The sequence below is a fragment of the Lutra lutra genome, chromosome 5 (assembly GCF_902655055.1).
Source record: "Lutra lutra chromosome 5, mLutLut1.2, whole genome shotgun sequence".
Taxonomy (NCBI): Eukaryota; Metazoa; Chordata; class Mammalia; order Carnivora; family Mustelidae; genus Lutra; species Lutra lutra.
Window position 1 is genome coordinate 30,788,122 of NC_062282.1, and position 24,341 is coordinate 30,812,462.

The window sequence follows — 24,341 nt, forward strand, 5'->3', positions numbered from 1 at the left end:
CAAAACCTAGAAACTGGTTTTCCTAGGCAGACAAAAGAGAAAAAAAAATGTTTATATTTTCTTATCAAGTGCAAACCACAATTCAAGAAAACTTTGTTCTTTTAACTAAGAGATCAGCAGAATTTCAATCATGCCACTGTACTTTTAAAATCCATTCATTTTAACTTCAGGCCTGACCACATATAAAATTCCTTTCCAATGATTTCCTTTCATAAACTTTTTAAAACAACTTTTTCATTTCAGAGTTGCTTCCCTTATTCCCATCAGTCTTAATTACATTTAACAAACTTTTAACTCTTAGAAACCTTAGTCTCCAGTGAAAACTAAGTAGTAACCAAATGTGAACTTCTAAACCAGAATTCTCTAGATGGCAAATTTATGAATCTAGTAAGCACAAAGCAGGTTTACCAACACATTCAAACAGCCTTAGTTTCTTTGCAGTAAGTCAAAAGTGCAAACCTGCATTCAGCCATCAGTGCTTTAGTATTTTATCTCATTTGGAAAAGGCCGAGGTGTCCAATGAATTCAATCCTATTTATTATCTAAACAAAATTTTAAAGTTTCAGGTTATCAAAGATATTGAAAGCTATCTTAACAATTACCCATGAAAACTTGAGACAGACAAAATTAGCCAGAATTTTAAGTCCTCTTTTTTTGTTTTTGTTTTTATTTTAGGAAGAGAGTGCTGGGGATGGTGGTGGAGGGAGAGAGAGAGAGTCTCAAGCAGACTCCTTGCTGAGCATGGAGCCCAACATGGGGCTCGATCCCATGACCCAAGCTGAAACCAAGAGTCACATGCTCAGCTGACTGAGCCACCCAGGTGCCCCTGGTTTTAAGTCTTCTTTTTGCTAACAAACCCCAACAGAGATAACATGAGTTTATGTAACCCTTAGTAAGTGTTGGTAGAATAAGAAGTTTCAATTAGTTTAAATACTGAACTATGTTCTACCTGGGTCCACTTAAAAGTAAATCGATTTGTTCCGCATTGTCAGTTTTTACCTGGGATACTGGTGGGGCAATCTGGAGTGGGCGGTGTTAAGTCTCGGGGTGCTCTTCGCTCTTCAACAGCAAAGGAAGGGGTAGGAGCCAATGGTGCTGGAATACCAGGGATGGTCTAGAAGCCAGTTATGCAGGTCACACACCCAAGTGGTACAGAAGTAGGGGGAGGGGAAGACAGTAGAGGTGAGGTGCTGCCAGAAGGCAGAGAAAAAAGGTTCCTGGTCTTAAAACTTAGCTCAGACAGGTGAGCAGATGCCACACTTTTTCCCTTTAAATCCTGCAACTGGATTGTTTCCAGTGGATTAAAAGGCATCTCAAGAGAGAGTCCCTGGGGGCTGAAGAGAAAAGGTCCATTACCAAGAACACCTCTGCGCCCAATCCCCCCACCTCCCTTGTGGTGTCCCAGGTGCAGGATTATCAGAGATTCCTGGTGTCAAAGTGACCCTAGGCATCCCTGGAACAAAATACCTATGATCACTGCCCGCCATAAAGGCCCTGTAGGAGGGAGGCCTGCCCTCCTCCCCCTTTCCACATTCACATTCTAGACTACAGTGAGTGCCTGAGGCCATGAAGAATCCTTCGTTTCTAACCCATAGAAAACATGAGAGAAGTTTAACAAAAGGCAATTACCCAAATTTGTAACTTTAGTTAGCAGAGGACATTGACAGAAACAGTAAAGATAGCAATCCATCATGGCCTAAGCAACATTCCAATACATATAGTATTTAAAGCCAGCTTCGCTAGGAAATGGTCCCCAGTTGGGTTTTAATTCCACTGGGTACCAGTTTTCGGCTGGCTCCCAGTGGAGATCCACAGCTAGAAGTGGCTAGGTCAGAGATGTGGAAGGGATCACATTAGACCAAGGAGGAGGAAACTTCACATGGGAGTCTGAAGATTGGCAGCCATCCTGGTGACTTAGGTGGCTGATCCGTGTCCAAGACAGAGAACTTTGTATAAGGACAGGAGTAAAGAGAGGGCATCAGGTGTCTGGGTCTTACTACCATTCTGCCTAGGGTACTAACTTCCAGCCGAAAGGCGGGCTTTCTCCTCCCCAGAGAGTAGTTCCGGGCTAGTGGATTACAGCCTGAACAATCAGCAGGAGAGCATTCCAGTAAGACCACACTCCTTGAACAGCGCCAGGAATGAGAGCAGAGGAGAGATGAGAGGAAGTACTCGCCAAGTCTGCACCGCGGCTCGGAGTCCAGATGTAAAGATTCAAAGCCATGAGTGAGGCCGTCAAATGATGTGTTTTGGGAGCAGTGTTGTTGGGGTCCCAAACTGACAGCCAAGAAAGAATTCTTGAGACATCTTTGGTGGAAAAAGGTGGTTTTCTTAAAGGAAGGAGACAGGCCTTACAGGCAGGAAGAGCTCTAGCCTCTGGATTGTGAGGAACCACTGATGACAAGCTTGGGGTTGGGGGAAGTAAAGACAATGGGAAGGTCCAGAAGGATTTTCAGATGCGGAGGAAGACTCACCAGGATCCTTGGCTATTGTCAAGCTAAGGTAGTTTTTCCCTCTAGCAAGGCATTAGCATCAAGACAGCTGGGAGCTTCCTGGAGGAAGGTTACCCTCTGCCTGCCTCCAGCATTTGTCAATGGGCTGTAGGTTATAAGGACATTTCTTTTTATCTAACTTTCCTTCTGCCTTTGTTTCCCATACCACTGGCACTCTCTCTGGCATCTCTCTGCATTTCTGGCGTCTTTGTTCCCTTGGGCTTGATGACTGCTTCATAACAAGAGCTGCTGCTAGTTCAGCCCAGATTTCCATGTCAGAAGTCACCTGCGGGTCAGTCCCTCCTCAAACGTGCTGCTGTGCACACGTGCAGCCCCCAACTAAGAAGCCCCGCTCTCTCCACCGCTGACCCTGGCAGACTGCAAGCCAGTGGCCTTCCCTCTTACCAGAGCGGGCACCCACCAACAACGGGGTCCACCCTCAGCAGGAAAGGAGGCAGCCACTGAGGACCAGGAAACAGGAATCTGGGTGGGGAATCCAGGGTCTTGGGCACTCAGGGATGGTCTACACATGGCAGGGTCCTGACTCTCATAAGCACGTGGCCTGGGACCCCACATTCCAGCCAAGGAGTATGGTATGGCCCAAGGGAGGACCCACAGTGGGGCTTCTAAAAGAAGACCCCCATTTATGTGGGTCTAAGGGAGAAGCCATGAACCGCTCCGAGGGCTCCTCTTCCCTCTCATCTTCTGTGTCCTGCAGACACTCCCCCCATGTGACATTTAGGGATGCGTAGCATGTCGAAGTATGGGAGACACTAGAAAGCATCTGATGGAGCCCATTAGTTAACACGTGGGAAAGCCGTGTTAGTGCTCTGGAAGGGCCAGCCGCATTCTGGAATGGTGGATTCCTCTCTGGAATGATATTTGGGAGTGACAAATTAATTACACCCCAAGAGTACACCCTGGGAGGGTGGATTCCAGTTGGGAATTACACTGTGTGGAATGGTGGAGTGTGTTCTGGAATTATGCGTGGCAATGGTGGACTTCAAAAGGAAGCAGGACTGTGATGGGAACAGACCCGCCCCTCGGAGAGAAGCAGGCAACGCTTAGGAAAGCACCTCCTGCTGCTCCTCATGTCTGAGAATGTCTTGAATCCCTGGGTAACTAGAACAAACTCCATTCTGTCTTAAACCCACATTTGCACTGCTGCCTTGAAGGCATCACCTCGGAAGAGGCTCGAGTGGCATATTTCGGTTACATATTCATAGTGCTGCTTTAGTAATAACAGTTGGAGCAAGCTTCAAAAAGATGGAAATAAGGTCTTTTTTTTTTTTTTTTCCTGTTCAGAATTTCCTGATAATTTTTAGTTAGTCTGGGCACTCCATTGCTTCGGTGAATATAACTTGGTTCATTCCATGAAAATCAAATAACTATAAGGCTAGCAATGTATTTCTGTCACAGATTATATTTTTGTTTGCGTTTTGAAGTGTTTTTATGAATTGAATTACAAAACTAACCAAATCAGAGATGAATTTTGCTTAGGAAGTTGAAGTCTTTTATGAAGTAAAATTACCATGAGAAATTGACCTAATTATTCAGAAGTTTCAAATGCAAAAACCTAATAGAGTTTTGAAAGCCCTCCAAAGAAGAAAGACCAGGAATACAGCTCCCTTGTGGCAAAGCAACACTTTTTATTTGCTTCTCTCTTAAGAAATATAGCTTTTAGCTCATGAGAGCACAGCTTCTGGATCTATTGTATAAATGCATTATACTAGTTTTCAAGGCTATGGTTCTTTAAAACTAGTTTTTTATTGCATAATACATTTTTTCCTCCATTCTAACCATTGTTGGTTAAATACAACTGTGATTTTCATATGTAACTGCTTAAATCTTTCATCCACATGTAAGTGGCCTACTATTTTGATGTTTGTTCATGTTGAGGAAGTGCTGGTATGTTTTCATATCATAATAGATAACATCCCAGAAGACCTCCGTGTTGTAATCGTTATCTAAACTTTCTGCTTCATGAGGAGTATTTGAAGAGTGTAGCTTGGGGTTGACTTGCCCTGTTCAAAGACTGGACTTTCTCTTGATATAAGGAAAGCCTCTTTAGTTTCACTCACTTAGCTGGAAGAGATTTAGAGAGAAGCTTTGATTGGCATTCATCCCGGTGAGGACCGCACTCCCCGACTCCTCTTATCTGCGGTTTCTCTGGTCCTTCCAGATCCACCACCTTGCTGTGTCTGGAATCTATTTCCAGCATGCAGAAGTGGCTTTCTCCAGCTCTTAACTTACCCCTCCGCAGAGGCCGTGCTCATCTGCGATCTCCAGCAATGTGCTCACTCGGCAGACACAGCTCCGGATGGCTCCTGGCTAGAGACCAGCCCTGCCCTTAAGGACACTTCAAACAAACATGCAAAGAGAAAAAAAGCTGTGCTCACAATGCACGCTTGCCCCTGGGGTTTCCTTCCAGCTGAGGGCCATTCATACATGCCTCCCACCCACGAGGTTTAGAGCCCCAATCCTATGACCCTAACACCCTTCATGTTGCATTCCACTGCTTTGCAGGAAAAGAGTTTCAATTACTCATGCATAGTGTTCAGTGGAGAATAAATGCTGTTTATGCTGTGAGAAGGAAACTGTGCCCCTTCGGATCTGGAACGGCCAGAAAAACCACCAGGGAAGTCTTGACCAAATGGCAAATAGGGTCCACCGCACGTACAACTCTGATAGTTAGTAGCGCTGTTCTAGGAACTGGGCTGAGGAAGATTCCAAGGCCTCCATGAATGGGAGAGAATTGATATCGTGTGATCAACTGAAGGTGACTTCCAGGTTTCTGGAAGTCAAGGTGGATGGGGATGCTGTTTATCAGGACAGGGATTACTGATGCAGCCCAAGTTAAAGAGAAAAATAAGGACCTCAGTTTTGATGTGTTAAATTTGAGAGGCTCACATGACACCTGGATCCACTTGGCTGTTGGGTACATAGACCTGCCCTTTGGAAGGAGAGGGCTGGGCTGGAGAAATAGATCGGCAGCCACCAGTGTCTATGCAGCAGTGACTGGCTGGGATGGGAACACCCAGGGGGAGAGTGTAGGGGAAGCTGAGAAGAAGAGGTTGGGCAGAATCACCAAGAACACCAACTCTAAGAGGAAGTTCAGTTCTACCTCCATTACTCATTATTTCTGCCCCTGTTTCATTGATAAGATTTTATATTAACACACTCTAGACTTTAGTTTCTTCCTCTGTAAAATGGGAATAATTTCTCCTTCCTGTATCCCATATTGTCATGAGGATCACTTGATTTCTGGTGAAACATGGTGGGTTGAACAAGCATACTTACTACTGATCCTTCCAGAATTCCACTGAAATGCTTGTAAATTGGGGCAAAGGGCACTTTGCCAGCAGGACAAAAGGAGAGAGGCAGAAGATGGCAGTGATGACATTTGGGAAACTGAAATGCACATAGGCAAGTGGCAGTGCATTTAGAAATCAAAGTATGGGGTGTGCCTGGGTGGCTCAGTAGGTTAAGTGTCCAACTCAGCTCATGATCTCAGGGTCATGAGATCGAGCCCTACTTCAGGTTCTGCGCTCAGTGTGGAGCCTGCTTGAGATTGTCTCTCTCCCTCTCTTTCTGGCCCTTCCCCAAGCTTATGCTCTCATGCTCTCTCTCTCTTTCAAAAACAGAAAGGATGATGATTGCTAGGCCAGCAGCAAGGGGGAGGTGATCAGAAGCTGGCTACTGTTTGAGGGGAGCCTTAAAGTTTACAGGGGTTTTCTCCTGCATCTCTGACTCTTTCTCTTTCCTCAGATCTCTCTTTCATTTTAAAGAAGTAACTGTTCATTTTAAAGAAGTAACTTAAAGAAGGGACGCCTGGGTGGCTCAGTTGGTTGGACGACTGCCTTCGGCTCAGGTCATGATCCTGGAATCCCGGGATCGAGTCCCACATCAGGCTCCCAGCTCCATGGGGAGTCTGCTTCTCCCTCTGACCTTCTCCTAGCTCATGCTCTCTCTCACTGTCTCTCTCTCAAATAAATAAATAAAATCCTTAAAAAAAAAAAAAAGAAGTAACTGTTCAAGGGAGAAAGATACAGGTACCTTGTATGAATAAACCACAGTGTATCCATTCTCTTACTGAGTTAGGATATTAGGATGTTTCTGGTAAAAACAAAGAAATGTGCAGATAAAATAAAGATATGTAAACCTCCACGGAGATAAGACACAGTAACACCTAAGGATTGTTACCCCTGGAAGAGAAGAAGGAAGAGGAAAGGAATGGAGAATGGAGATATAGCTGTGTTTTATTCCCCGCCCCCTCGTTTATTTATTTATTTGGAGCTTTATCGAGATAGAAATTATATATAACACTGTTTATATGTGGAAGTTTAGGGTCTACAGTGTGGTAATTCAATATATGCATTTGATGTACATGTTGAGAAATGATCAAGACAATAAGGGGAGATGATACATTAATCATCTCAGGAAGAACTTGTAAGATTTACTCTCTTAGCACCTTTCAAGTATGGTGAACTGTAGTCACCATGCTGTCTGTTAGATCTCCAGAACGGATTCATCTTAGAACTGGAATTTTGTATCCTTTGGCTACCTTTACCCATCCTCCTCCCCACACTACCCCACCCACTGTGGCAACTTCCAATGCTCTATTTCTGTGAGTTTGACTTTTTTTAGATTTCACATATAAATGAACTAATACAGTATTTGCTTTTCTCTGACTCATTTCACTTAGTATAATGCCCTTTAGGTTTATCCATGTTGTCACAAGTGGCAAGATTTCCTTCTTTTTTTTTTTTTTAAACTGAATAATATTCCATTGTTCGGTGACATGTGCATGTGTGTGTCCATGTATGTAACATATTATCTTTATCCATCCGTCCATCAACAGACATTAGCTGTTTCCGTGTCTTGGCTATTGTAAATAATGTTGAAACAAACATAGGGGCGCAGATATCTCTTTGAGATCCTGTTTTCATTTCCTTCAGACATCCAGTCATGGTAGTTTGAGGGACAGTTATATAGTTTTCCAGAGTGTCTGTGTCAAGTTACATTCCCACCAAGAGTGCACAAGAAAAGTTCCTTTTCTCCCCATTCTCACCAACACATGTTATCTCTTGTCTTTTTGATAATAGCCACTCTCACAGGTGTGAGCTTATACATTTTTGTGGCTTTGACTTGCATTTCCCTATTGTTTAGTGACATTGAGCAATTTTTCATGTGTCTGTTGGCTTCTGATTTGTATGTCTTAGGAAAAATGTCTTTCTTTGGAAAATTTCAGGTTCTTTGCCCATTTTTTATTTTATTTTGTTAAATTTTCTTTTTAAAGATTTTATTTATTTATTTATTTGACAGACAGAGCTCACAAGCAGGCAGAGAGGCAGGCAGAGAGAGAGAGGGAAGCAGGCTCCCCACTGAGCAGAGAGCCCGATGTGGGGCTTGATCTCAGGACCCTGGGATCATGACCCGAGCCGAAGGCAGAGGCTTTAACCCACTGAGCCACCCAGGCACCCCTTTGCCCATTTTTTAATTGTATTATTTGTTCTTTTGCTATTGAATTGTATGAGTTCCTTATATATTTTAGATATTATCCCCTTATCAAATATATAGTGTGCAAGTATTTCTCCCATGAACTAAAATGTTAGTTATTTTGAGGAAGGAATAACAAAATCTTCCCATCAGGCTGCAAGGACATGTAAGTGAGTTTATCTAAAGGCGCCATGCTCAGAGCATTGGACTTTCCCACCAGCTCTGGTTTAGAATCTTCATGAAGATGCGAAGCCCAGGACTGTGGTTATGGGCCTGTCCCTCTTCTCTTAGACATTGTGAGACCTGGTTCTGGCCATCCTCCGGTCTATGTCCTGTGAGGCCCCATGGCAATGCCCCTCCACCTTCCACTGCTATGAGACCTAAGTTGGAATCAGCTGCCCTAGAGAATGCAGGGCCTCGAGAGCAAAAACTTCGGAAAATCCTATTCTGGAATACAGCCAGCCACCAAGGTAGGGAGGAGCAAGAAAATGCCGGTTCTGTGTCCTTTATTATACCAAGTCACCCCAATAGCACTTCTGTCGCTATTAGTTGACAATGCTGTGGGCATTGTTCATGGCAGCAATAGCCTTCTTCCTGGGCGCCTTCATTTTACTGTGATGATTGACTTATGATACAGAAATGATATTCTCTGCAGATATATTACCTTTGGTTGTTAAGAGCTAATAGATCTGCTTCATTAATTGCAAACTATTTTTAGCCTCAGCATTAAATGGAGAGACAGAATGCATCCACGAGACAACAAAGCCTGCCTTAACCCAAGTAACACAATCTTCATAAAGCAGTGCTTTGTGGCTTTCCTTCAGTTCCAAAGGAGCCTGGTCATACCCACATGCATACAGTGTTTGGTCTTTGACTATGAAAATACTCTTCAAAGTAACTTTTTAAAATTAAAAGAAATAATATACTAACATTCTGTAATGAAATAAAAGAAAACAAGGGGGAAAAATCATCCTTCATCTCAGCCACACTGATATGACAATTGCCTTTTACCCTTGCCTTCAAGTTATTTTTCAAATGAATATTTCTTATATATCCAGTACTAGCATCATGGCAACTGGGTATACTTTTCATTTAACACTATATCATTATTGTTGCTGCGGAGTGACCCTAACCTCCCTTTTAAACTAAACTTTCAATTCTGAAATAAATCTAGATTTATTGTTAGTTGTGAAGGTAATAGAATTCCTTCCCGTCTCTCACCCAGTTTCTCCTCATGCCAACGTGGTCCCTAACCATGGCATGTTGGTCAAGTCTAAAAAATTAAGTAGTGATCGTACTAACTAGTAGTAGTACTGTATTATCAATTGAACTACTGACTACTTGGATATCACTGGTTTTTCCACTAATGTCTTTTTCTCTTCCAGATCCAATCCAAGCTACCACAATGTGTTGGGTCAAATCTCACCATTAATGACTATATTACAGTCCATCCATATAATATGCCACTATTGACCTAACACCCTGTTTCTAAATATCTAGATTGTTGCTTTTTTTTTCTTTCTCACAAGTGATCACAGGCAGAACCTCTTCTCTTAAGATTCTTTTCCTCACAACAGACTGTAACCACACTTCCAAGAGCCCGAGGAGAGGGCCGTATTGATGGCTCTGGGTACTGTCGTACATTGCCAAATTGTCTTCCAAAATAGCTGTGCTCATTTCCACTGTCGTAAGTAATTTTTTGAGAGTTGCACATTCATGTAATCTTATCAGCATTAGTTACTCTCACTGAAACATTTTGACTAATCTAACAGGTGAAAATGACATCTCAATTTTTAAAAATTGTGCTTATTTGATTAACTAGCAATTTGAATATTTTACCACATGTGTTTACCAACTATATTGTCTCTTTTGTGAGTTGTCTCTTCATATTTTATTTATTAGGATCTGAATATGTTTTTTATCAATATGTATGAGTTTTATAATAAAGATAGCCCTTGGCCTGTCATTTTGCTGCAGTGATTTATTCTTCAATCTGTTGTTTTGATTTTCTTTTGCGATTTTTGAAGAGCATAGCCAAAGTGTTAGGACGCAGAATTCATCACTTTTCTTTTGATTTATTTTCTTTACCTTTTTTAAGGTTAGAAAGGTTTCTCCTCAAGAACAAAAATCTGATCTTAAAACCCAATTCTCTTCTATAATTTGATTTCCCAACTTTAACCATTTGATTCATCTGGAATATTTTTGGCATTTGGCCCAAATGTCTGACCTGGCCGCCTCTTGCTCACCGGCTACAGGTGGCCATGCCTTCTTCATCATCAACAGTAAAGGCCACCTTTCTGTTCCTGAGTGAGTGAAAGGCATACACCCCCCACCCCTGTGTTGCCCAAGGCGGAATCCTTGGAGCTCTCCTGACTCTCTCCTCTCCTTCACCCTCCACATTCACTCAACTACAACACTCTAGTGGTTCTCGTATGCAGTTCTTCCTCCTGCTTTTTTTGGAAGAGAGTATATACTGCTTGGAACACTTTTCCACCCCACTTTCCCTCATCCCTACTCGTCTGGAAGATGGAGTCAGGGGTGTCCTGGCTTTGTGCCACTGAAGTGCCCCATATTGCTCATTATGTTTGTCCCACCCGGTTGCTCTGTCCTGCTAACTTATTTGTGGTCCTCTGTCTCTTACATCATTAATGTAGCCCCACTGGCTAACCCTGTGTCTGATGCATTTTGGAGCTCAATACATATTTTTTAGTTATGTGAAAGGCTTAATATAGGAGTATATATGTCAGTAAAGTAGGAGTCATACCCAACTCTGTCCCAGCAGGGCTTGATTAGAATATTTCCCTGCAGAATACGAAAGTAAAGGGGATAGCACATTGGAATTCATGCTTTTTATGGTATGAAGATGTCAGGATACTGTAGCTTGGCTTGTTCAACATCCATTTATTCTCCTTCTAGGCACCATGACTGTCATGCAAAGGCTGGAAAAATTAAAATGACATTTTTCAGACTGCCTTGCAGTCAGTATTCTGGAGGTAAATTAAGTCTCACCAATGAGATGCATTCTTGGGACAGATGTAAGGCAGGTGTGGGATGAAGGCCATGTCCCGCTGCTGTTTCTCCTGCTAAGCAAGGCGGTCAAAGCATAAGAACTCACCCTTCCAAGGTTCCCCATCACTTTGTGGGTGTAAAGGCAACCCCAGTGTCATGGCAGGATTGAGTGTGAAGGCAGAGATTTCTTGGTTTTGAGTCGGCACAAAAACTAGTTCCTCTCTCTCTCTTTCTCATCTATTTATTCATCTATCTGTAAAATAGAGTGAATGGCGAGTCATGAATTCCAGTCCATTGGCCTTCTCAGCAATTCTGTAACCACACTTCTGCTGAAAATACTTAGAATGTTTACTCTTTTCTGAACTGAACCATGGCAGGTACACGAGGCCACAAGGACTGGTGTCACACTTGTTGACTCAAGTTACCCACCTTGGTCGTTGTCATTTTTCCCAAAATAAATGGAGAAAGTTCTGTTCCTAGGACTTAGGATGAAGCTCTGCTTGCTCATTATTCTATGGTTCTGTGAGGGTCTGACAGATCATTTCCACTATCTTTCCCCCCACTTCCCAGTCTCCTTTGAGATTTTATTGGCACGAACCTCCTAAATCAGCAAAAAGCTACAAGAAGTAGATAATTATAAAGCTAGACCTAAAGATAAAAATACACAGAGAAGGGGCACCTGGGTGGCTCAGTGGGTTAAAGCCTCTGCCTTCAGCTCAGGTCATGATCCCAGGGTCCTGGGATCGAGCCCCACATCAGGATCTCTGCTCAGCAGGGAGCCTGTTTCCTTCTCTCTCTCTGCCTGCCTCTCTGACTACTTGTGATCTCTGTCTGTCAAATAATTAAAATCTTAAAAAAAATACACAGAGAAAATGTAAGTGAATGATTAAGATATTTAACATAGGAAGAGTTCTTTCAAATCTATAAGAAAAAAAAATTAACAACCCAGTTAAAAAACGAACCAAACAAATGAACAGAGGAAGAAAAGTAGCCAAGACAGATATTAAAATATTCAACTTTTTTCTTATCAGATTATTTGGGTGCCTGGGTGGCTCAGTCTGTTGAGTTGATTTTTGGTTTCGGCTTAGGTCATGAACTTACGGTCATGAGATCGAGCCCTGTGTCAGACTCAACGCTCAGTGTGGAGTTTGCTTAAAATTCTCTCCTTCTCCCTTTGTCCCTCCCACTCATTCTCTCTCTCTCTCTCTCTCTAATAAAAAAAATAAATCTTTAAAAAAATTAACAAAGACTTTTAAGTAATACTCAGATCTGGTAAAGATATATTACTTCTACTGGACATTCTCATAACCCCTTCATAAGCTTCTAAATTGGTTAATTTTCTAGATATTAGTTTGGTTATATTTATGAAAAGTCCTTAAAATATCCATTCTCTGGGATCAATAGTTGTCAACTGGAAGCAATGTTGTCCCCAGGAGCCATTAGTAATGTCTGGAGATTATTTTTGGTTTTCACAACTATAGTTGGGGGGTGCTATTGACATCTAGTGCTTTGAGACCAGGGGCGATATTCAACATCCTACAGTGCACGGGAGAATTCCCACAGAAACCCACATAGCCCAAAAGGTCAACAGTGTTGATATTGAGACAGTCTGTCTTAGATACAAGAATTTTGCTTTAAGAATTTTTCCAAATGAGAAAATTAAATGCATCTAAAGATTCATTTATTCAATCCTTTTTGGTGAACAGTAAGTCAGTAGCTATTGAAACTTTAAATGTACATACCCATAATTTTTAAAATTTTAATTCTAGTATAATTAGCATACAGTATATATTAGTTTCCATTGAACAGTTCAGTGATTAAAAAATTCTATACATTACTCAGTGCTCACCATGGTAATTGTACTCTTAATACCTTTCACCCATCCCCCCACCCACCTCTTCTCTGGTAACCACCAGTTTGTTCACTATATATAAGATTCTGCTTTTTTGTTTATCCTTTTTTTCTTTGTTCATTTATTTTGTTTCTTAAATTCCACATATGAATGAAATTGTATGGTATTTGTCTTTCTCTGACAGACTTATCTCACTTAGCATTATATCCTCCTACCCATGTTATTGCAATTGGAAAGATTTCATTATTTTTATGGCTGAGTAATATTTCTGTGTGTGTGTGTGTGTGTGTGTGTGTGTGTGTGTACACTGTTATACTACATCTTCTTATCCATTCACCTGTTGATGGACTCTTGAGTTGTTTCCATAATTTGGCTATTGTAAATAATGCTGAAATAAACATAGGGGTGTATATACCTTTTTGAATTAAAGTGTCCTCATATTTTTTTGGGTAAATAACCAGCAGTAGAATTACTGGATCATATGATAATTATATTTTTATTATTTTGAGGAATCCCATAATCTTTTCCACAGTGGCTACACCATCAGAATGCATTCCCACCAACAGGGCCCAAGAATTTCTTTCTCTCCATATCCTCACCAACACTCTTTGTTTCTTGTGTTTATGATTTTAGCCATTCTGAGTGTGAGATGATATCTCATTGTAGTTTTGATTTGCATTTCCCTGATGATGTGTAATGTTGAGCATTTTTTCATGTGTCTGTTGGCTACCTGGATGTCTTCTTTGGAGAAATGTCTGTTTTGGGCTTCTGCCTGTTTTTAAATTGGATTAGTTGTATTGCGTAAGTTCTTTATATATTTTGGATACTAACCCTTGATCAGATATGTCATTTGCAATATGTTTTCTCTTTCAGTAGGTTGCCTTTTAGTTTTATTGATTGTTTCCTTTGTTGTGCAGAAGCTTTTTATTCTGATGTAATCCCAATAGTTTATTTTTGCTTTTGTTTCCCTTGCCTCAGGAGACATATCTAGAAAAATGTTGCAATGGCCAATGTCAAAGAAATTACTGACTGTGCTCTTTTCTAGGATTTTTATGGTTTCAGGTTTCAAATAGAAAAAAAAATTATGGTTTCAGGTCTTACATTTAGCACCTAAATCCATTTGAGTTTATTTTTGTATATGGTATAAGAAAGTGGACCAATTTTATCCTCTTGCATGTAGCCGTCCAGTTTTCCCATCACCATTTGTTGAAGAGACTGTCTTTTACCCATTGCCTATTCTTGCCTCCTTTGTTGAAGACTAGTTGACCATATGATTTGAGTTTGTTTCTGGGCTCTGTATTTTACTCTATTCATCTATGTGTATATAGTATATAGTAGCATATCTTGAAATCTGGGATTGTGATACCTCCAGTTTGTTCTTCTTTTTCAAGATTACTTTGCTATTCAGGGTCTTTGTGATTCCATGCAAATTTAAGGATTATTTGTTCTAGTTCTGTGAAAAATGCTTTGGTATTTTGAATGAGATTGCATTAAATCTGTAGATTGAGGGACTCCTGGGTGGCTCAGTCAGTTAAGCGTCTGCCTTCAGCTCAGGTCCTGGGATTGAGTCCTTCATCAGGCTCCTTCCTTGGTGGGGATTCTGCTTCTCCCTCTGCCTGCTGCTCCCCCTGCTTGTGCTTTCTGTAAAGGGATATATGCAGAAAAATAAAATATCTGTAAAAATATTTGTAGATTTCTTTGGGTAGTATGGACATTTTAACAATATTTGTTTTCCCAATCCAGGAGCATGGAAGATCTTTCCATTTGTTTGTGTCATCTTCAGTTTTTTTTTTTTTTTAAAGATTTTATTTATTTATTTGACAGAGAGAAATCACAAGTAGGCAGAGAGGCAAGCAGAGAGAGAGGAGGAAGCAGGCTCCCCGCTGAGCGGAAAGCCCGATGTGGGGCTTGAACCCAGGACCTGGGATCATGACCTGAGCCGAAGGCAGCGGCTTAACCTACTGAGCCACCCAGGTGCCCCCATCTTCAGTTTTTTTAATCAATGTTTTTTAGTTTTCAGAGTGCACTTCTTTTACCCCCTTGGTTAAGTTTATTCCCAGGTATTTCATTATTTCTGGTGTAATCTTAAATGGGGTTGTTTTCTTAATCTCTTTCTGCTACTTCATTATTCGTGTGGAGAAAGGTAATGGATATCTGTATGTTGATTTTGTATCCTGCAACCTTATTGAATTCACTTATCAGTTCTAACAGTTTTTTGGTGGAGTCTTTAAGTTTTCCTATATATATAGCAGTATCATGTCATCTGTAAACAGTGAAAGTTCTACTTCTTTCTTACCAATTTGGATGCCTTTTGTTTCTTTTTCTTGTCTGATTGCTGTGGCTAGGACTTCCAGTACTATGTTGAATAAAAATGGTGGCAGTGAACATTCTTATCATGTTTCTGATCTTAGGAAGAAAGCTCTCAGTTTTTCACCATTGAATATCATGTTAGCTGTGAGTTTTACATATATGGCCTTTATTATGTTGAGGTATGTTCCCTCTAAACCTAACTTTGTTGAAGGTTTTTATCATTAATGGATGCCATACTGTGTCAGATGCTTTTTCTGCAACTATTGAAATGATCATATGGTTTTAATCCTTTCTCTTGTTGATGTGATATATTAGGTTGATTGATTTGTGAAAATCAAACTATCCTTGCATCCCAGGAATAAATCTCTCTTGAGCATGGTGAATGATTTTTTTTTTTATTGCATTATTGGATTTGGTTCACTAATAGTTTGTTGAAGGTTTTTGTTTCTATGTTCATCAGAGACATTGGCCTATAGTTCTTTTTTTATAGTGTCTTTATCTGGTTTTGATATCAGGGTAATTCTGGCTTCATAGAATGAATTTGGAAGCTTTCTTTCCTCTTCTATTTTTTGGAATAATTTGAGAAAAACGTGTTATTAACTCTAATTTAACTCTTTGGTAAAATTCACCTGTGAAGCTTGCTGGTCCTGGACTTCTGTTTCGGACTTCTGTTTCTTGAGAATATTTTTGATTACTGATTGAGTTTCATTGCTGCTAATCCATCTGTTCAAAGTTTGCATTTCTTCCTGATACAATTTTGGGTGGCTATATGTTTTTAGAAATTTATCCATTTCTTCTAATTTAGCAATTCGTTGACATATAATTTTTTTAATAAAACTCCCTTATAATCCTTTGTATTTCTATGTTGTCAGTTGTTATTTCTCTTCTTTCATTTGTGACTTTATCTGTGTCCTCTCTTTATCTCACTTTTTCACACTCTCTCACTTTTTTTTCCTTTTCTTTATTTTTTCTGATGCGTCTGGCTAAAGGTTTATCAGCTTTGTTGATGTTTTCAAAGAACCATCTCCTGGTTTCATTGATCTGTTCTATTGGTTTTGTTTTGTTTTAGTTCTTATTTCATTTATTTCTGTTTTAATATTTATTATTTCCCTCTTTCTATTGGTTTTGAGTTTTGTTTGTTCTTTTTCTAGCTCCTTTGCATGTGAAGTTAGGTTGTTTATTTGAGATTTTTCTTGCTTCTTGAGGTAGGCCTGTATTGCTATAAGCTTCCCTCTTAGAACAGCTTTTGCTGCAGCTGAAAGATTTTTGGACCACTGTATTTTCATTTTCATTTGTCTCCATGTATTTTCTTATTTCCTCTTTGATTTCTTGGCTAACTATTCATTTGTCAGTACTATGTTATTTAACCTCCATGTATTTGCAGTCTTTCAGATTTTTTTTCTTGTGGTTGATTTCTGCTGTCAAACTGTTGTGGTTGGAAAAGATGATGGTATGACTTTAGTCTTTCTGAATTTGTTGAGTCTTATTTCCTGGCCTAATGTGTAATCCATTCTGGAGATATTCCATGTGCAATTGAAAAGAATGTGTATTTCACTGTATTAGTATAGCTATATCCATAATTTTTAATTATCCATCATAGAAATACTCAGATGTGAACAAAAAGACACATACACAAATATTCTCAGCATTATTTTTAACAGTGAAATTTTGGAAACAACCTAAATATCAATCTGTCGAATAAGTTAATGTACATATGTGCTCTAAGTAGCAGAGTACTTGGCCTTCCCACCGCCCAGTGGTCTTTTCCTAGGATCTGATTCTCCGTTAAGGAGCTTTCAGTACTATGGATGGGATCAATAGAAGTACTATTCCCAAGACTCCCTTCATCCTGTCAGTTCCCAGTTTGGAAACTGGAAAAAAACCTGATCCTTCCTCTCTGACTCCTTGGTTGAGTCAGGAGGGAGTCACATTACATAAGTTTGGCCAACCAGATGGGACTTTAGATCTTGAACCAAGGCGGAGCCGGAGAGTAAAGACCAAACCCCTGAGTGACACCAGTGGTGGCAGTGGTAGGTGTCTGTGGGCGGGGGTGGGGCGGTGGCAGCTGCCTCCTAGACTGGCAGTTCTTACCAAGTGACAGCACTGAGCCTCTACTGGTTGGGCCGCCAGAAAGGCCTTGGTTTCTGTTATTAAAAACATGGATGGGGAGCCCCAGCAGCAGTCTAATAAATTGACACCTTAAGATCTTGGTGAATTGCAGACTATGTAACCTAAGTGATATGCTAGAGCATTCTACACAGTTGTTAAAAAGAAGGATCATCAGCCTATACTGTTAAGTGGGAAATCAAATGGAAGAAATTCATCCACTCAAACTCTTTCATTTATTAGTCTCTGTGCTCTGAACTGGACATACCTAGTTCTTGCCCTCATGGAGATTGATTGATTGATTGATTGATTGATTTAGATTTCACTTTTTTATTTGAGAGAGAGGGAGCACATGAGAGAGCACAAGCAGGGGGAGGGGCAGAGGGAGAGGGAGAAGTAGACTCTCCACTGAGTAGGGAGCTCGATGCAGGACTGAGGCACCCTGGTGCCCGTCATGGAGCATTATTTAAAATCGCAAAATACTGGAAATGAATTAATTTGTCTAACAAGAGTGGGACGAGAAAGAGTGTAAATTGTGGCATATGCAGTATAGTCATCCCCCACCTGTCTGTGGTTTCAACGTCACGATTTCAGTTACCCACCGTCAGCCAGTCTGCACACAGATGATCTGCCTTCTGACACATCATCAGAAGGTCAAGAGCAGTCCAGCACTCCATCACAGTGCCTAAGCCATTTGCCTCACTTTACCTCATTGTGTAGGCATTTTGTCACCTCTCATTATCACAAAAGGAGGGGTGAGTATGGTACAATAAGGTATTTTGAGAGAGACCATAGTCATATAACTTTTACTGTAGTATGTTAGTGTAATTGTTCTATGTTATTATTGTTAACTTCTTACACTGCCTAGTTAATAAATAAAGTATCATAGGTATATATTTATAGGGAAAAAATAGTATATATAGGGTTTGGTACTATCTGTGGTTTCAGGCATCCACTGGGGGTCTTGGAAAGTATCCTGCATAGGTAAGGGGGAATTACTGTATACAGGAGAACTAACAGCCATTAAAAATAATTAGATTGATAAATATATACTCTCAGTTTATATATATATATATATATATATATATATATATATACACACACACTATATCTATAAGTATATATCTAACTATATCTATAATATATATAACTATATAACTATAAGATTTAAAATTATGACTATGTATATATATTTATTCTATATAATGAACACAATAGAGAAAAATAAAAATTTTATATACATAAATATATATGTACATATGTATGTGTATATATCTATATCTACATATCTATATTTACATACAGATATCTTACAAAAAGTTGCATGTAACCAAAAGGAAGTATTGAATTCAAATGTTGACAGGACTCATTCCTAAATTTTGGCAATCTGCATATGTTATATTTATAAACATAAAATGTATTATTCATAACCATGAAATTATTTATGATAAGGATATAGTAAAAGATTTGAAGTTTGGTACTGTAAAACATTTGAAGTTTTCTAACTCCATTTTACACTTAACCATATTTTTGAGATGTTCTGTAATAGGAATAAGTGAACTATGTAAACAGACATAGTTACATAAAATACTTATAAAACATATATATGTTACAAAGTAAAAAGAAAAAAGAATTTCATCATCTTCCTTTGATACATTCCATGCCCCTAGAGTCAAGTCGGAAGTGCTTGGTTTCCCTTTGCTGGCCTCTGGGTGCTAGAAGTTACAGAAGGGACTGAGGGCCATACGATTGCCAGGCTGGGAGGGGACAGCAGAGTTCTGGTGAAGTCAGCTGAATTAGATGTGGCATGCCAGAGAGGTGTCTGATTTCTGTCCTGCGGCATCATCTTCCATCAATAGACACAAGCTTGGAACCTCTGACACAGTCTCTTTTGCTTTGGGGCAGGCAAAGTGGAGCCTCCTCTGGATATCATGCTATTCGCCTTGAACTGCACAGCTCTCAGCATCCAGTGGAGAATGCCCAGGCATCCCAGGAGCCCCATCATGGGCTATACTGTGAGTACCGGGGCCCAGCGATCTCGGTCATGGGTGTCGTCCCGGTAACTGTACGCCCTTCCTACCCTTGCTTCTCCTACAGAGGGTCTGCTTACACCAACCCTCCCCAATTAATCACTGCCCCGGTTTCCTTACATGAAACCAGAGCAAATGTTTCCCTTTTAAGGGTATTTGTAAGTGCCTGAAAGTCTGTTAGGATCTATGGAGTCCTTACTCTGTTCAGGGAGGGGGAAAATGTAAACTAAGTAGAAGATGTGGTTCCTGCTATCCAACTGCCCACGGTCAAATTCGGAGGCTAAAGCAGAAACATGGGAATAAAGTAAAGACATGGACAGGCAAAGTGGGGGAGGGAACAGAGAGTGCATTCCTACCTACCAGGGGAGAGGTTCACCAATGTGTTTTGTTTGAACAAGGTTTATAAAAATGAGTCAACTTCTAGGAGTTAGGAGATTTCAAATAAGTATTTGAGTTCTGAAAGCTCTGGGAATATCCAGAGAGCGGGCCACACCAGGCCCACATTCTTATGGGGCACCGAGCCCACTGGAGCTGGGCTGCCCACTTTAGATGGGACAGAACCCCCCTCCCACTCCCCATAACACCCAGATCTGCAACTCCCTACTGCCTCCTTTTCACTAAAAATAGGCCCTCCTCCTATTGTCTTCTTAAGGCAGAGAAATGTGTTTCTGAACTCCCGTTACATAAAAAGTGGGACAATGGAAGATGACCCAAGAAAGTTGTGGTTTGGGGAAGACTAGGTCCAGCCCCTCCCTCCCACTTCACTGGCACACATCTCCCTCCCAGGGTCTGTAGGCTCATGGGTGTGCGAGTCCGGCCACCGGGGAGCTAGTGTTTGTTGTAGAACCAGGGTCAGCAGGGTCAGTGAGGCGGCGCACCTCAGAGCCCCTCCAACCCCCCCAGCGGCTGTGTCCAGAGCTCGAACCCCGGGCCCTAGATCTGCTATAGGAGTGCTGGCCCTGCTCTCACCCCGATGTCTGCCTCTTTTCCAGGTCTTCTACTCTGAGGTGGGCACGGATAAATCCCTACAGGAGCGGTCGCATCATGTGCTGCTCCAGGACCCCGTGGCCCCGGTGAGTAGTGGCAGTGAGGCTGCCCCCTCCAAGAGCACCTGTGGTTGGCATTGCAGCGATAGTCAGAAGGATTTCTGATCGTGTGTGTGTCATATGTAATAATCATGTGTACATAGTCCTCTGGACTTTACACACATCTTCATGCACACTCCCTCATCACACGCCTCGGCCCGCATGTCCAGGAAGGCAGGCGCGTGCAGAAAGGGTTCTGGGGAAACACTTCCATCCTGGACTCAACCCGCACCCCCTTCATCCAGCGAGAAAACAGCCACCTTACAGCTGTTTTTTCGTTCATGAAGTTCGATGCCGACTTTTTAAAAATCCCCATAAAGCTTTATAAATAAATATGACCCATCTGTATCCTCCCAAGTGCCTGGAGACACAATGCAGAAGAAAATGATGTAATTTGAAATGTATATTCAAACGGTCCAAGTTGTTTATTTTTCTTGTCAAGCTCCGGTGCCCGGTCCTTCCACTCACCAGCGACTGCCTCTCCATCTATTTCTTTTCCTCTTTCCTGTCAAGGTCTCCGTGGGTGAATTTTCCTGCCTTAGGCATGTTCTGTTTTCTTTCCTCCACTCTCCTCCCCCCGCTGCCCCGTTCTACTACAATTCTCCAAGAGGCTAGAGCCTTTTGAATTGCTCTACAAGCATCCAGCCCCAGCGGCCAGAATGCCGCGCCGGTGGGGGTGTTGGCGACTGCGGAGTCCGCGCCCACTGCAGGTGCGGAAGCCTCACGTGGAAGCTGTTGCTCCCTGGACACCTGTTACCTGCCAGGCGCTATTCCTCCTGCTTTCCATTCGCTTTCGCAGTTAATCGTCACAACTATCCTATGACTTCATTTTACTGACGAGGATGCCGAGACTCACTCTCAGGTGAAATCACTCTCCCCACATCACACGTTAGTGAGGAATAGCGTCCACTGGAACCCAGCGCAGGCTGACTTCTGAGCCTTGCTCTGGCTTTTTTTTTTTTTTTTTTAAATTAAATTTTAAGTTTTTACAAAAGCTCTTCAGAAAGAAGAGGTACACATTTGCAGCTTGTGTGTACTTTTTGCAGGATACACTTTTAATCTCAGACTTTGGTGCCAGCTGCCCTCATTTGCCCCAGAAGCCCTCAGCCCCAACCTCTATGGTTTATTTTATCCTCAAAGGGGAGACCGGCTTAGCCCACTGAGGAATCCTTGAGTTGAGGTTGTATCTCATCTCAGCACTTTCAGCAAGCACTTGGACCCTGCCAAGGAGCCAGCAGTATCCCTAGCCATCAGCCTGCAACATGGTCCAGGCATCGAGGGCAAAGTGACAGTGACAGGTGTCTTAGAGTCTGGGCAGTGCCTCTGGAATTGAGATCCTACCCCGAACACTGGCATCTCTGGGGAGGACACGGCAGTGCAAATGTGAAGCACCGGGTCAGGGGAGAAATAGGCACCCTGAGCTTTCAGACATCCTTCCTGCACTTACAGGTTGGGTAACTTTGGCCAGAGTCCCCTCACCTGGCTAAGCCTTACCTTTCTCCCATGAAAGGGGTATAATAATTACACTGTTGTGAGTTTCAAATAAAATGGTATATTTAAAAGCCTTTGGTTTTAAAATGTGAAGAAGCCAGATAGATGTTAGTGATCATTTCTGATGATCACTGCCTTTATGTTAAATACATTCTGTCTGTTAATTACATCCAGGCATTAGAGTATGCTGGCAAATTATGTCTTGCCCATTTCAACACACTTTCACAGTTGCTGCTATATGCCCAATATAGGATAACACAGAGTCCCGATTCTCGGGCAGATTTCAGTCTTATTGGGAAAATCCCATTCTCGTTGATAAGCAGTTGGAAAGCAACGTAAGACCGATGTCATTAACATGCCGCTTAGTAGACTGAAGTTTCAAAGAGGGAGAGATTAGTATATGAACAAGTGGTCCATCTAGGGGCTGAGCACTGAAGCAGAAGCAGTTTCTAGAAAGGCACAGGAGAGGGAGGAGCACTGAAATCAAAAGGAATGGTGTGAACCAAGAGGACAGGCATGCATGTGTGTGTGTTCATGCCCACGTGCTCGTGCGTTCCGGTGGGGCGTGGGGGGAGGTACAGAATGTCCAGAGTGGAGAGAGGAAATCATGCGAGGACATAAAGACCGTGAGTCAGGAGGAGGGGAAGTGTCTGGTATAACAGCGAGTTCTGGATTCAGGACTTGCATTCAGTGTGCTGTATTACAACAAGCTAATCCTACCGGACCTCAGTTCTCTCGTTGACAGAACAGGGATCCAAATAGTATCTATATCATGGGAGCATATCTGGGGTTTCCAAACAGTGCCAGCTGCTCCAGGCTGTGCAGCAAACTCACGGGGGTGCTGCGGAATGTTGCAGCTTCTCAAGGGAAAGAGGGACATCTGTGGGAACGACCACTACCAGGTTGTTTGGGTAAAACTACGGAATAAATGGAACACTTGGGCATTTCTTTGGTATCATAGGTGCTGTAAAAATATTCCTGAGACAGCAAAGGTGCTGTCAGCAGAGAAAGTTTGGGAACCCTCTGACCTGTGTGATCACTAAACAAGGTCCCGGCCGTGGCGCCCTCAGTACCGCAGCTGGCGTGGAACAAGCACTGAGCGAGGGGGCAACAGAGCTCAGACGGAAGCTGTGTGTTCACTGCCTGTGTCTCTCTGTGGAAGAGGGGGCTGCTCTGCTGGTTTATTTGCAACCTGGAAGTTTCCCTTTCCTTTCATGTTGTTCTGTTTTTGTTTCTCCTCTGCAGGGACAGTCTGATCACCGGGTGATTTTTGTAAGTATGCTTCAGAAAAGTTAAATCCTTGTCCCAACTCAGGATTCAGAGGGGTCTCTTTTAATCAAAATGTTGATTTTCCCACATCTCGCTCCTACTGATTGAGGCCTGAGGGAGAGTGCTTAGTTCCAGTGTGAGCAGGGACAGCGGAGCATACCAGGTGAATTTTTAATCATTTAGAAAGAAGGATCTTTTATTCTCCTCTGTGCTGCTTCATCTCTCACGGCAGAGTGAGGTTAAGGGGAACATTTTTAGAGGTTGAAGTAATTTAAGCTCTGTTCCATAACTGGGTGAAAAAGGCTGAAAGGAGAGAAGATATTTAAATGACTGAGCACCGCTGCAGGGTGGTTCCCCTCCCCCCACCCTTCCTTCTCCTTTCCTCACTTTCCCTAAGGATTCCAGACCTTCCCAATAAGCCAGGATCAGGTCACCTCAAATCGCTTGACTTGCTGGATTGACTGCCAAACAGGTCGGGTTATATCCTTTGATGATTTGCCAAAAAGCATTTGACACTTACTTTTTTCTTAGAACAACCTGCAGGTTTCAACCTGGAAAAAATAAGTAGTAAAACAAAGCAGGGCAATTTGGTCATTTTTTAGAGTTGGAAATAGAAGCGAGGGTTTAGACTGGTAGGCTCCACACTTCCTAATCATTCCTATCATTGGTAAAAAATATTTGAACATGCACATGTATTTATAAATTATGCATATGCTACTCTACTAGTACATTATGTACATTAGAATGTTCCACAGAACCTTAAAGGAGGAGATAAGACAAAAATAGAAAGTTCTTTTCTTCTGGCATCTCAGAAGATTGTCTTGCTCACCCATGGGGATGCACCATCATCCTGCTTTGGAGTCCACTGGTCTGGTGACCCAGAACCATGATTGCACTTGGGTCTTATCCAAGGTTAGAGAGAGAAAATGGAGGCAGGAATCATGAGACTGGTTATGGAGTCCCTGCTCTGTCATCACAACAGAGGTCATCTTGGACAAAGTTACTAAACCCCTTTGAATCTCTCTTTGACTGTAAAATGACCTAGTAGTGGTTCCCAGCTGGGGGTTCCTTGGTTCCCTCTGGGGCATGTGGACATAAGCATGGACATTTTCATGGACAGGCCTCAGGGAGGCTGTTTTCCCTGCAGTACACAGGACAGACCCATACAAGGAAGATTTGTACAGCCCCAAAGTCAGTG

The 24,341-nt window shown here is 41.9% G+C and overlaps 1 protein-coding gene across 1 annotated transcript in view; it reads left to right on the forward strand.

The window, feature by feature from the left end:
* Positions 1 to 24,341, forward strand: part of EGFLAM (EGF like, fibronectin type III and laminin G domains) — a 200,753-nt gene that overhangs the window by 53,297 nt on the left and 123,115 nt on the right. The window contains exons 2-4 of the mRNA XM_047729084.1: positions 19,174 to 19,283; positions 20,291 to 20,371; positions 23,120 to 23,146. Coding sequence (XP_047585040.1) covers positions 19,174 to 19,283; positions 20,291 to 20,371; positions 23,120 to 23,146 — 218 coding nt within the window. The remainder of the gene's footprint in view (positions 1 to 19,173; positions 19,284 to 20,290; positions 20,372 to 23,119; positions 23,147 to 24,341) is intronic.